Genomic DNA, 12767 nt, shown 5'->3' on the forward strand with positions numbered 1-12767 from the left:
CGGTGGTTTTGACATGTCCAGAGGAGGGACGGTGGTTTTGACATGTCTAGAGGAGGGACGGTGGTCTGGTCATGTCCAGAGGAGGGACAGTGGGTATATTGGTAGAATAATGTTAGAAATGCAGCTGCCAGGAAAAAGACAAAGAAGATGTAGGGATACAGTTTGAAAGGACATTGTGGTAGTTGGAGTGAGGACAGAGTGAGACAGAGGATGACTCGAAGGAGACCCCTGAATAGGGAAAAGCTAGAAGAACCGTCTTACAGATGGTCTTATTTTAGTTATTTACTAAACAAAGACCACAGTTGAAGCAAAAGGTCAAAATAAATATCTGGACAGCTCAGGAAACATATTTTTCTGTGGTAACTGAATGAATTAAACTTTATTAAACAATTGTTTTAGTTATCATGATGTAAAAAGCTACCTCCTCAACTAAAAGTCACTTTATCTACTTGTATGTCACACTCATCAGTTACTGATGCAATTTGTTCTGACCTCTTTTTTTCTAATCAGTTTTTGTCATTCTCACACCTCCACAGTAATTTACAATGATGTGAACTGTCAACACTCCTCTGCTGTTTTCAGCTTCTTCTTTCCACTCATTAGAAAGTGTAGAGGAGGAGAAGGGTGAGCTGCGAGCTGCTCTGCACAATGCCACTCAGAGCTTGCAGGAACAGCACCAAGAGGATGTTGCTGAGCCGCAGGCGAAGCTGCAGGAAAAGCATCTGAAGGATGTGACTGAGCTGGAGCAGAGCCTGCTGGCCCGCTACCAGGCTGAGTGGGACAAGCTGCACCTCACCTTCCAACAGGAAGCTGACAGCTGCAGAGCTATTCTGCAAAAGCAGGTTGGTCTATTCAAAAGCTCAGATTTAATCAGAAAACGGTGTTTTCCTCAATGTTGCTTGTGTCCTAGTGACGAGACGATTTGTTTCTTTGATGGTTGGAAATAAGCTGTCAATGTTACTGTTTTTTATTATTTTTAAGATGACAGAACTGAAAGCAAATCATGAAATCACAAAACTTGAGCTGAACCATGAGCAGCAGCATGAGCTGCAGCGGCATGAGCAGCAGCGACATGAGCAGAAACATGAAGGTGAGAGAAAACCAAATTCAATTCAGTTTATTTATACATTGCCAAGTCACAACAGAAATCATCTCAGGGCACTGAACAAAAACAATAACGTATAAAAAATAATAATTTAACATTATTTATCTGAGGAGCAGACTACTTTGAATTAAACGCCATCACAAAACTCATCTTGAGCAAGCATGAAGGTGACAGTGGAAAGGAAAAACTCCCTCATGAGGAAGAAACCTTTAGCAGAACAAGGCTCAGGACAAGCGGCCATCTGCTTCAACCGACTGGGTTTGGAGGAACGGATACACAATGGCAGGTCAAGAATCACATTAAGACAACAAGTATCAAATGAAAACTATTCGATTTTAACAATTCATTTAAGGAAATGAGGTCAATTTGTCCTCTAGTAGTCTAAGCTGAAGGCAGCGTAACAAGCCAACCCTAATTATAGGATTTATCAAAAAGGAAAGTCTTGAGCCCAGTCTTAAAACTGGACAATGTGTCAGCCTCACGGACAGAAACTGGAAGTTGGTTCCACAAGAGAGGAGCCTGATAAATAAAAGATCTTCCTCCCATTCTGCTTTAGGAAACTCCAGGGACCGTGAGTAAACCTGCAGTCTGAGAGCAAAGTGCTCTGTTTGGATAATATGGAACAACAAGATTTCTAATATAAGATGGAGCTAGGTTGTTGAGAGCTTTGTAGGTTAGAAGTAAGATTTTGAATTCAATTCTGGATTTGACAGGGAGCCAATGAGAGAAGCTAAAACTGGAGATATGATCTCTCCAACTAACTCCAGTTAAGACTCTGGCAGCAACATTTTGGATCAACTGAAGACGTTTTAAAGAAGTATTTAGACACCCAGTGTAGTGGACTAGGCCCATGTCAAAAACTAAGTCTAAGGTCAAAATCTTGACCTTAAGAACCTTGTGGGACAGAAGCTGTCATTTCATGTATTTGAATCCATAAATACAGGTTCACCCATCCTGAGACTTTCTTTCTTGAAGATTCAAGTGAAAAGAACACTCTTTTTTTATTATCATTACTACCACAAATGTTGATAATCAAAGTGTCTTAGTTCAAACCATTTTAGATGTTGCAGTGCACTAATCAATGTTATTAACTGAGTAATGATTTTTATTCTCATGTCAAAGCTGTTACAGAGTTTATGCATTTTCTGATTTCTGCCTTTGAATGAGCAAGTGTGTGCGTTCCCAAGGTTGGAGTCAAACGAAAAACAAGTTGTTATGTTAAAACTGTCATGTTTTAGAATCCTCTCAGACGTAAGTAGAGATGTTTTGCACCTGTTTCCTGAAACACGCCAAAACAAAACCCTCTCTGTCTGTGAGAACATTTCTGATCTGCCTCATAACAATTCTCGCTGCCTCTAACCTCTTACGTCACAAAACCCACCCCGTCTGGTCGTTTCTGACCAATGAACAAATCCCAAAAAGTGAACCGGGAAAGAGTCTTTAAAATGTCAGTACTTCCTGGTCTAGTTAGTTCGGTGGGAGTTCTGTAAACTACACGAGAGCTAAAGTTCTGATGGAGTGCTGTTGGAGTTCCTGACATGACAACAAAGCTCTTCCGAGTTCCATGGGATTATAACATTTTCCACTGAGGTGAATGTGTGTCGAACAGAGCCTCGCCATTACTTCGGACGAGTAACAGCATCCTACTGAGACGCTGAAAGGGTGCGTTAAACGGAATCCCACCTGAGTCATCTCCAGGTAAAGGAGCCGATTTCATCACCTAAGTGTACTGTAAGGAAAAGCTGAAGAAAGCCGGAGAGTGTCGATTCTGGTGAACACATTTCTTCCCTCCCATACCATCTTTTATTCCCTCTAAACTTCTTTCATCTCTAAACTTTTCTCTCAAGTAGAAATTCTTCCAGATATTTTAGAAATGTCTGTGTAAAATGCTCACCCACATTCATGTGGGTAAAAGATCATAATTGTACAGTTTTCATAAATGTCTTTGGTGCAGCAACGGAAAAATCATGGCCGTATGATTTTTCCTGATTGATTGCTTATGTTGTTATTTTCATAATTTGCCAAATTAATGTACATGTTTGATGTTAAATTTGATTCTGTAAATAAATGACCGCATTCATTTTGATGGGTCAAATCTAAATGACGTCTCACGTTTGCATTTCCTTAAATTCAATGCACGTTTTATTCAGTCCAGAAAAATGAGGAACCCGCGTTAAATGATGAATATATGCCAGCATCTGTTCATCTACACCAGATAATAAACCATTGCAATAGTCCAGTCTAGACGTGACAAATGCATGGACCAGTTTTTCTGCATCATTTTTAGATACGATTTTTCGGATTTTAGTGATATTACATAGAAGGAAGAACGTGGTTCTTGTAACGTTTTTAATGTGGGGGATAAAAGACATGTCCTGATCAAAAATGACACAAATAATTTTAACATTAGAGCTGGAGGCTAGATTAAAGCCATCCAAGGATGGTGAAAGACTGAAAAATTTATTCCTAAGGTGCTCGGGTCCAAAAACCAAAATCTGTCTTGTCTGTATTCAAAATATGAAAATTAAAGGTCATCCAGGTTTTTATTTTTTAGGTTTTTTTTTTTTTAAGACATGCTTGTAGTCTAAGCAGCTGATTGGATTCATTGTGTTTAATAAATATACAAATATAACTGTGTATCATCAGCATAACAATGAAAATGTATCCCATGCTGTTTAATAACATTACCTAATGGATGCATATACTAGGTAAAGAGTATTGGGCTAAGCTCTGAACCTTGAGGAATTCCCTGACCAACGTTGGTGTATGATGAATATTCATTATTTTCATTGACAAATTGGAATTTATCAGATTTATCTGATAAATTCCAAATATAAACCAATTTAGAGCTGTTCCTGTAATTCCAATATCACAGTCAAGTATCTATAGTAGAATATTGTGAACAACTATATCAAATGCATCACTGAGGTCTAACAGGACCGATGTAGACACCTGTCCATTATCGGAGGCTATGAGAATATCATTCACCAGTGCAGATTCAGTGCTGTGGTGAGCTCTAAAACCTGACTGAAACTCTTCAAACAGATTTTTTTTTTCTCTCCCCTTGTCCTGTTCAGCATTGTGACACTCAGAATTATTGTCCGAGTGTCAAAGTGATGCCCAACAGATTTACTTTCACAAGCAGAATATTATGGCTGGCCTTAATGCTCCACTTGATATATAAATAAAACTTTATTAGAATTTGCTTTGAGTTTGTTTCAGATATAATGGACATGGGGATGAAAACAAAGAAGAAAACAAAGCAGAAAAGGGAGAGAAGGGTTAAAAGGTAAAAAAGGAGATAGGAATAGAGGAGAGAGAGAGGGATAAAGAGAACTCAAATCAACATCATTGAAGTCTGCCTCTAGACCTGTGGAAAGAAAAAAAAAAAAACAAGACAAAACCGAGAAACCACAACAACAAGCAACATATATAATGATACTTATAACATAATTGGAAAGTATTTTATACAGTTCATGGTAATACAAGATATATTTAGTGGTCTCCACAACCCAACTGAGTGTGTATCTGATAAACACCTGAGTCTAAACACCTGTGAGAGCATGCTTGTCACTATAAGGTTTCTCCATAAAAATGTTCAATAATGGATGTGGGGACCCATAAACCCGTCCCCACAGGACACAAAGGTAACACAGGGAAGACCGGAACCACAGACACACAGCGGCCCCCAAGCCCGGAACTCCGGTAGTCACCCAACAGGGACACCCGCACCCCCCAGAGAGAGAGGCAAAGGGAAGCCCCTGGTGACCCACAGCAACCACAATGCAGAAACCCCAGGAGGCTGCAACGACGAGTCCACAGGCCTCGCCGGCAACCCGCCTCTCCAGAGTAGATCCAGCCATGGACAATGAGCCCCGAGTCCTGAGGTCATACCACCCCCGTCAGAGGCCCGACAGAGCCAGGGCACCCAGGTCCCCGCAGGCAGCCACCAGAGTGGGCCGGCACACACCCCACCACCCAGCCCCAGCTGCTGAGAGCCGCCAATGCACCGGCGGCAGGGGGCCCACCACCAGAGGGGAGCACGACGGGGGAAGTAGACCCCACATTAAATGGGGGGCCCAAATTGATCCAAAAGATGGGACCACCTAAAACCCAACCCGAGACATAAACAGGCACACAGACAGCCCGACAGAGCCTCTGTTGGGTCGTCCATGCGCCCCACTCTCCCGACAGTGACCACAAGCCGGCCCCAGGCCGGGGGCCAGAGCAGCAGGGAGCAGCAGTTGAGGAAGGCTGGCCCAGCGCACCAAGTCAAGTCAACTTTATTTATAGAAGGACTAGGCTCCCCAACAGCCCCACACCACAGACCCGGAGAAGCCTCGGCATGCCACCTACGCACCCCCTCCCATACACACAGTACACCCCCCCACCCCCACCGCGAATGCCACACCAGGCCAACAAGCCAGCACCCCGTCAAAGTGAAGCCTCACCCCCGATCGTCGCCATACACCACCAACGAACACACACACACACACAACCACAGCCGACCCCCTGCTGGAACCCGGCATCACCCCAGCCAAAGGGCCGGTCATTGCAATCGGTAACCTTGATCAAAATCCATATATTTATAATAATTATTAGAAACCCTTCCCACACATGTGCAATGCCTAAACAATGTTTCTAAACGTTCTAAAAGAGCACAGGTGTCATGATCTCCGCGCTCTGCCACCTGCTAAACGCCCCCTGCCACACCCACTTCTCCGCTGCAATCACACTGATGCTGCACAAGCAGTAATGTTTATTTTTAATAATCAAGTGCAACCGGGACCAAGCCTTTAGTTCCCCTTGGCGAATGAGCCAGGCTACTGGGAAATGTCCTGGCCCTCCCAATGGCCAGTCCACTCCAACTCTTGCTGCACCAGGTGCTAAATCATTTAAAACGAATAATTTTAAATTATTTAGGTTTGGTAAAATAGATTAGATAAAAAAAAAAAAAAAGTTGGTAAAATAAATTATTTAAAATGATTTAGCACCTGCTGCACGTGGGCTGCATATATATATACACATTTTTTATTTTTTTTTTCTTCTGCGCTGCTTCTTCTTCTGCTTCTACTTGAGCGGTCCCCAGTCTCTGCCAGATTATATGATCACCTTGTGCCTGAAGTAATCCATCGTTTTTAATCCTGCTCTGTTCCTGAGCTACTTCATGACCATGGATTCCTCAACTTTCTCGCCCAAGGTGGATACTTCTACCCACTGGATATCAGTTTGTGGTTGAATATCGGGATCCCCCTCATAATTATTACATGGCAAAAGATCAAAAGAAAGACTATTGCTGTGTAATGAATATGAGCGGGACCTGGAAATCGGAGTGAAAAAAAAAATGTAACGTTTTTTCAGGAGGACAAAGTCAGTCATCGCTCTGTAAAGCTTGATCACATATGTAGAAGCCAAATTTCAAAGAGAGCTGCTCTCTTTCATTACGAGGGGTACACGGAAATTGAAACGGAAGTGAACAAAAATATTAAAATTTTATCAGGAGGAGAAAGTCAGCTGTCACTCAAAGAGCTCGATCAAGGGTGAAAAACCTAAGCTGGGATGACGTCGGAGGGAAAGGTTTGGACGGATCACGTGATATGTGGGTGAAAGTTCGACAAACACTTTCTTCAGAATGTGGAGCTTGGTTCTGGGAGCTGAACGCCTAGAGTCCAGGGTCTGAGTTTGTGGTCCAAAATAAAGGTGTGGGTCATTCACAGAGGCAGGAAAAGCCACACTTCAGAAGGTTTTGGCTGGAATCATTGGCCTGAAGGCAGAGCAGACGTTGCGGTCCAGATATCCTATGGGCAGAAGTATTGTCTTGGTGAGGCCAAGGGAAGGAATACGTGGTCATGAAATGGGTCAGGAATGAGAGCATGGAAAAAAAAACCCACTGGATTACTTCAGGCATGAGGCGATCAGATAATCTGGCAAACACTGGGGAGCAGTTAAGTGCAGGGCAAAATAAATAAATAAAAGTGCAGCAGGTGCTAAATCATTTTAAATAAATTATTTTAAATTTAGCCCCTGCTGCAGCAGGAGTTTGGGGCAGACTGGCCATGGGGAGCAATGGGACATCTCCTGGTGGCCTGGCCCGTTCACCGAGGGGAACTAAAGGCTCAGTTTGGGTCATGCTTGATTATTTAAAATAAACATTGTTGCTCATGCAGCATGGATTGTTTATTTAAACTATTACACTATTTAAATTTAATTTGTTTACACAGAAGGAGGGAGATTGGGAGTGACACAGCTGATGAGCATGTGATTGCATTGGAGAAGTGGACATGGCAGAGGGCGGAGTTCATGACATGCTGCAGGAGGGAGCTTCTCCCTACACCTGTGGGCTGCACACAGGGGCAGCAGGTGCTAAATAATTAAAAATAATTTATTTTAGATAAACAACCCATACTACTCGTGCGGCTCATCCATCAGCCAATCGTGTGTCATGTCCAATCTTACTTTGAAAAACCACGAAAGAGCGAGTCTGCAAAAGACGGACCACGAAGTAGCGAGGGACCACCATATTAATAATTTAATAAGCCTCGAACAGTAAACATTTGAGTTCTGTTCTCTTGGATTAAATCAAAGCTCCTTATTAAAACATGCACACACTGATTCCAGTTGTTACTATTTTCTATGTGTGTTTATATATAGCAGTATAGTACAGTAATGATATAATATGACAAAAGGGTTAGTTTTTATCATGAGGAAAATCTTCCCTCGGCCCTAAACACGATGTAAAAATTGTTAAACTAAATATGAAATGGTAATTTTCATAAACTTGTGCATTTTTCAGAAGTCAGGAGGGTCCACGGTGAGGAGCTCCAGTGTTTCAGCCAACGTGCCGAGACTTCTCTCTGTGTAAGTCTGTTTGTTGAACTCGTCACTGCTTGAAATGACACAAGCACTTTGACACAGCAGTGAGAAAGTTTACTGCTCATCAAGTTTACTTCTCTCATCTTTGTTTTAAGCCCACAGTGAATTTAAGAAGCCGACCTTGAGAATAATTCTCTGCTTGAGAAGGAAGTAACTGTTAGAAAGTTTTCAATCATGTTTTCTGTGTAGTTTAGGTCATTTGCAGTGGTGGGATGTAACAAAGTACAAGTACTTCGTTACTGTACTTGAGTACATTTTCCATGCATCTGTACTTAAGTAGAGTAAAACATGGGTACTTTTGACTTTTACTCCACTACATTTTACGTTGTGTCTGTACTTTCTACTACACTACATTTCTATAATGCGTTACGAGTTACATTCACGTTGCATTTTTAAATTTGTTTGTTAGTTTGAAACTATCCAGTGGCGAGAGGAGAGTTGGTCCAGTGAATCATTGCAAAGTGTGCAGGTAATGTTAGAACCGCCTTCAAGAAGAGCTGGACCAATGACGTATATTCTAGTATATACAACATTGAGCTGGGCGCACCCGCAGCACCGCTAACACACCCAAAATGTATTCCACCGCAGAGAATCAGCCAGAAGATACGTGTCACCCATGGCCTTATTGAAAGATTCTTGAAAGACTGACAGGCTGTTGACAGGCTGTTGACAGGCTGTTGACAGGCTGTTGACAGACTGTTGACAGACTGTTGACAGACTGTTGACAGGCTGTTGACAGGCTGTTGACAGGCTGTTGACAGGCTGTTGACAGACTCCCAAGAGTCAGACTGGACTGAAAAACTTTGAAAACCAACTTCTTCTGAACTTGAACAAGAAATTCTTGTTGCAATATTAAAATGTGTCAGTTCATGGGACGTTAGGAGACGAGAGATGTCTCCAAATGTTTCAACACTCTGGTCCAAGTTTTGAAAATGGTGTCAGGAAGTTAAAATATTGTTCACTATTGACCCATTACAAGGTTGACTAGAAAGTATTTTAACTATTGATGACAAACTTATTGTGTTATGAGTGGTTAGTGTATATTTAGTTGATGTTTTTCTTAGTTCATATCTTAGATGTTATTACTGTTTTTTCTTATACATTTTATTGTTGGGTGTAACTGGGACCCTGTGTACATAATTTCGCTCCACCACATGTACCACATGAGGTGCGAATGACGATAAAGAATCTCTGACTGACTCAAACTGGAGTTGAAATGATCAGATATTCCTTTGTTAGTTGTGTCTAATGCTCCTTTTTTCATCCAGACAACTTTTACTTAAATGTGTTTACTGCAGTTAAAATGACACATTGGTTTTGTTTTGTGTTAAATAAAAACTTTCAAAGGTATAATCTTCTTTCATATTTTGCTTAATGACATTTAACTCTGCAGGTCATCCCTGAAATTCTGACACACAGAATCACAAGTCCAAGTGTGAACTGTGTCACAGAGTAAACACAGTAAAAACATGTATTATCTGCAGAATCGTTCATTAAAATGGCTCAACACTATTAATATATTACAGAAAATATGGTAGGCACACTTAAACCATTGCATTAGGTAACACATTCAGCAAGTACTTTTACTTTTAATACTTTGAGCATTTTTAAAAGCAAATATTTACTTTTGCTTAAGTAAAAACGTTAATGTGGTTTTACTTTTACTAGAGTACACTTTTGTCTGTTTTTTGTACTTTTACTTTAGTAGTGTTGGAGTACGTTCTCCACCACTGGGCATTTGTTGAAAGAGATTATGATGAAAACATCTCATGACCTGATGTTTAAGACATTCAAGATGGAAAAACACTTAAAACTGTATTAATTTATTTCAGTTTTGTTATTTAGTAGCTGTAATTAAAGTACTTCCCTTTAATTGACACCATGACATTTCGTTTTACATGATTAAATGGAAACACTGTACGAGTTCAGATGTACAGTATGTTCCTGTGAGCTGAGCAGGTTGTGAGAGCTCCGTATTGCCCTCTGTTGACGTCTGATCATTTTCTTTAGTTTAACAGACCAGAAGACGTTTCTCTACCTCTTTCTCCACCTACAGAAGGACTCTTACACACTGTATTTGGAGAAGGAGCTGGAAAGTCTGAAAGTAGTTCTGGACCTCAAAACCAAGCAGCTTTGTCAGCAGGAGAAGAACCTGATGGAGATCAGCGAACTGGTGAGAACTACAACAAAGCTGGAAAAGGATCACCTTGAAACGAGGGGGAAAAAACCTTCCATATCACATCCGTTTGTTTGTTGTTGTCCTTCAGAGGGAGAGAAATTTGATGTTGGAAGAGAACATCAAGAAGATCCAGCAGGAGAATGAAGACCTGGCAGTTCGTGTGGAAAAGCATGCCGCTATGTCGAGGTACGAACTCACAAACTGTTCTCCCAAACATCATTCAGGTCAGATTGTTTGTCTTTGTCCTCAGCTGAGCATGTTGTGAACAAACCGACAGACCTTAATGAAACTCCACTTCTGAACAGTTCAAGATGTCTGCCACAGCGAACATCTGGTGGTGGTGTGTCACTCACACACACACTTTGAGTGTGACATATTAACAAACATCTTTGGTCAAAGCTTTGGCATTAACTGTTTGAGACAGTACAGTTAGCAAAATATCTCCAGAGCAGCTCTCATACAGTAATGTTGGATTTTCATTTACAACTGAAAGCATTTAGTCAGTAAGATGGTACGGAGTGCCATTTTTAAAGTTACACAGTCTAAAATTAACATCAGTATTTTTGTCATAAGAAAAAATTTAGGTTTTTTTCAAAGTCATATTTTCACAATGTTATTTATACATTTATAAATGTCATGGTTCCAAACTAAATATTTAATTAACAACAAAATATTCATGTCCAAACTAAATGTTTAATTTACAAACTAAATATTTAACTTGCAAGTTAAATATTTTGTTCTTGAACTCAATACTTAGGTGTAAATTTAATATTTAATTTACAGGCTAAACATTTATTTTCAAAACTAAACATTTAATTTCTAAACTAAACATTTAATTCCTAAACTAAATATTTAATTAGCAAATTACATATTTATATTAGACCTAAATATTTATTTTCCAAGCTAAACATTTAATTTTCAAAATAAATATCTAATTTGCTAACTATTTAGTTCAGACATAAATATTTAACTTGTAACAAGCTAAATATTTAGTTGGTAAGTTAAATATTTATTTTGGAAATTAAATGTTTAGTTCGAAAAATAAATACTTAAGTTTGAGCTAAACATTTAGTTAGCAAATTAAATATTTAGTTTAGGAAATAAATATTTATCTTAGAAATTAAAAGTTTAGTTTTGAAAATAAATGTTTAGCTTGGAAATTAAACATTTAATTTACACCTAAATATTTAGTTAATTAACTACTAACTTACAAGTTAAATATTTAGTTTGTAAATTAAACATTTAGCTTGGACATAATCGTTTAGTTTGTAAACTAAATATTGAAAGTGGAAAGTGGAGCTTGCCATCTAAATATTTAAGTTGCAAGTTTAAATATTTAGTTTGTAAACTATTTTAACTTGTAAAATAAATATTTAGTTTGGAACTATATTTATAATTGTATGAATTACATAGTGAAAATATGACTGAATTAAAAACCAAACTATTTTTCTCATGAAAGGTTAAATAAACCAAAATATTGCTGTTAATTTTTGACTATGTAACTTTACAAATGACACCCCATAAGATGGCCACCACAGCTAGCTGACTGTGAGAAGCTCAGAAACTAGATGTGACGTCGTCGTATCCAAGAGTTCCTCAACACACAATCCCAGAGCGAACACATCCTGCACGAAAAAGCAGAAAACGGCTAAAACAGCCGATGATTTAAAACTAGCATGAAAGGACTTCTTCTTTATCAGGTCTCTCTTGTAATTGAGTCCTCGAGGCTCAATGGGATTTACCTGTATAAATAAAGGTTGATTGATTTCATCTGAAAACATCTTTATTTTAAAACACATGAACGTCCAATAAATAAAATGCTACCAACCCGCTGTTCTGTGGCTGTAGTGTCTAAAGGTCAGCTGAGCTCTGAGCCGTGTGTCCATGTCCTGCAGGCAGCTGTCCACAGAGCACGCCGTCCTGCAGGAGTCCCTGCATAAGGAGTCTAAGGTCATCGAGCGTTTGTCCCTGGAGAACGAGGAGCTGCTCTGGAAGCTGCAGAATGGAGTGTCCTAAGTCACCACCTCCCCGTCCTTCAAACTCCAGTCTACTTGCAGCTCTGGCTTCATCAGCAGCACCCCCATCTCACCCATATAATCCCCCCCCCCCCCAGTATTCAGAGCCAACTTGTCGTTTTCTTTTTTGTCATTAAAGGTCAGAGCCTGGGTTAGGTGCTAAATGTTTGTTGGCCCATGACCTTTGACCCACTGCATGGAGAACAGGAGATCTTTGATGGAATGAAAGTTTCTGTTGTTGGGACATGACTGAAGCTGGGCACGTGACATGACGCACGACATGCACGTGAGACGAACACGACTTGCACATGTGCAGGTGTGTGCTGTAGAGCCATACTTCAGTATAACTGAGTTTGTACTTTTTTTTATAAAATGTACTTGTTTCGATTTCTGCGCCTGTTTTTGAGCTGAAGGTTGTATGATGACCACGACACATGTTCAAACCTTACTGCTTTAATTAGTTCTTGAATTTTCTGTCTGGATCAGCAGCGCAGTGATCCTGTCTGGTCTTTAATATTTGTTCTCAGCAGCTTGAGGGAACTCTTCAAGGACATTTCCTGACACAGATTAACAGTTGTGGTTTTGTAAAGAAGCA

General features: G+C 40.1%; 1 protein-coding gene across 1 annotated transcript in view; it reads left to right on the forward strand.

Annotated features, from left to right (window-relative positions):
* Nucleotides 1-12263, forward strand: part of mtus1a (microtubule associated tumor suppressor 1a) — a 66176-nt gene extending 53913 nt beyond the window's left edge. Inside the window, exons 7-12 of the mRNA XM_037676002.1 lie at nt 604-842; nt 982-1090; nt 7899-7963; nt 10035-10151; nt 10246-10343; nt 12053-12263. Coding sequence (XP_037531930.1) covers nt 604-842; nt 982-1090; nt 7899-7963; nt 10035-10151; nt 10246-10343; nt 12053-12173 — 749 coding nt within the window. The 3' untranslated portion in view covers nt 12174-12263. The remainder of the gene's footprint in view (nt 1-603; nt 843-981; nt 1091-7898; nt 7964-10034; nt 10152-10245; nt 10344-12052) is intronic.
* Nucleotides 12264-12767: the final 504 nt, after the last annotated feature.

This window comes from Nematolebias whitei, chromosome 4 (assembly GCF_014905685.2).
Source record: "Nematolebias whitei isolate Nwh7 chromosome 4, NemWhi1, whole genome shotgun sequence".
Classification (NCBI taxonomy): Eukaryota; Metazoa; Chordata; class Actinopteri; order Cyprinodontiformes; family Rivulidae; genus Nematolebias; species Nematolebias whitei.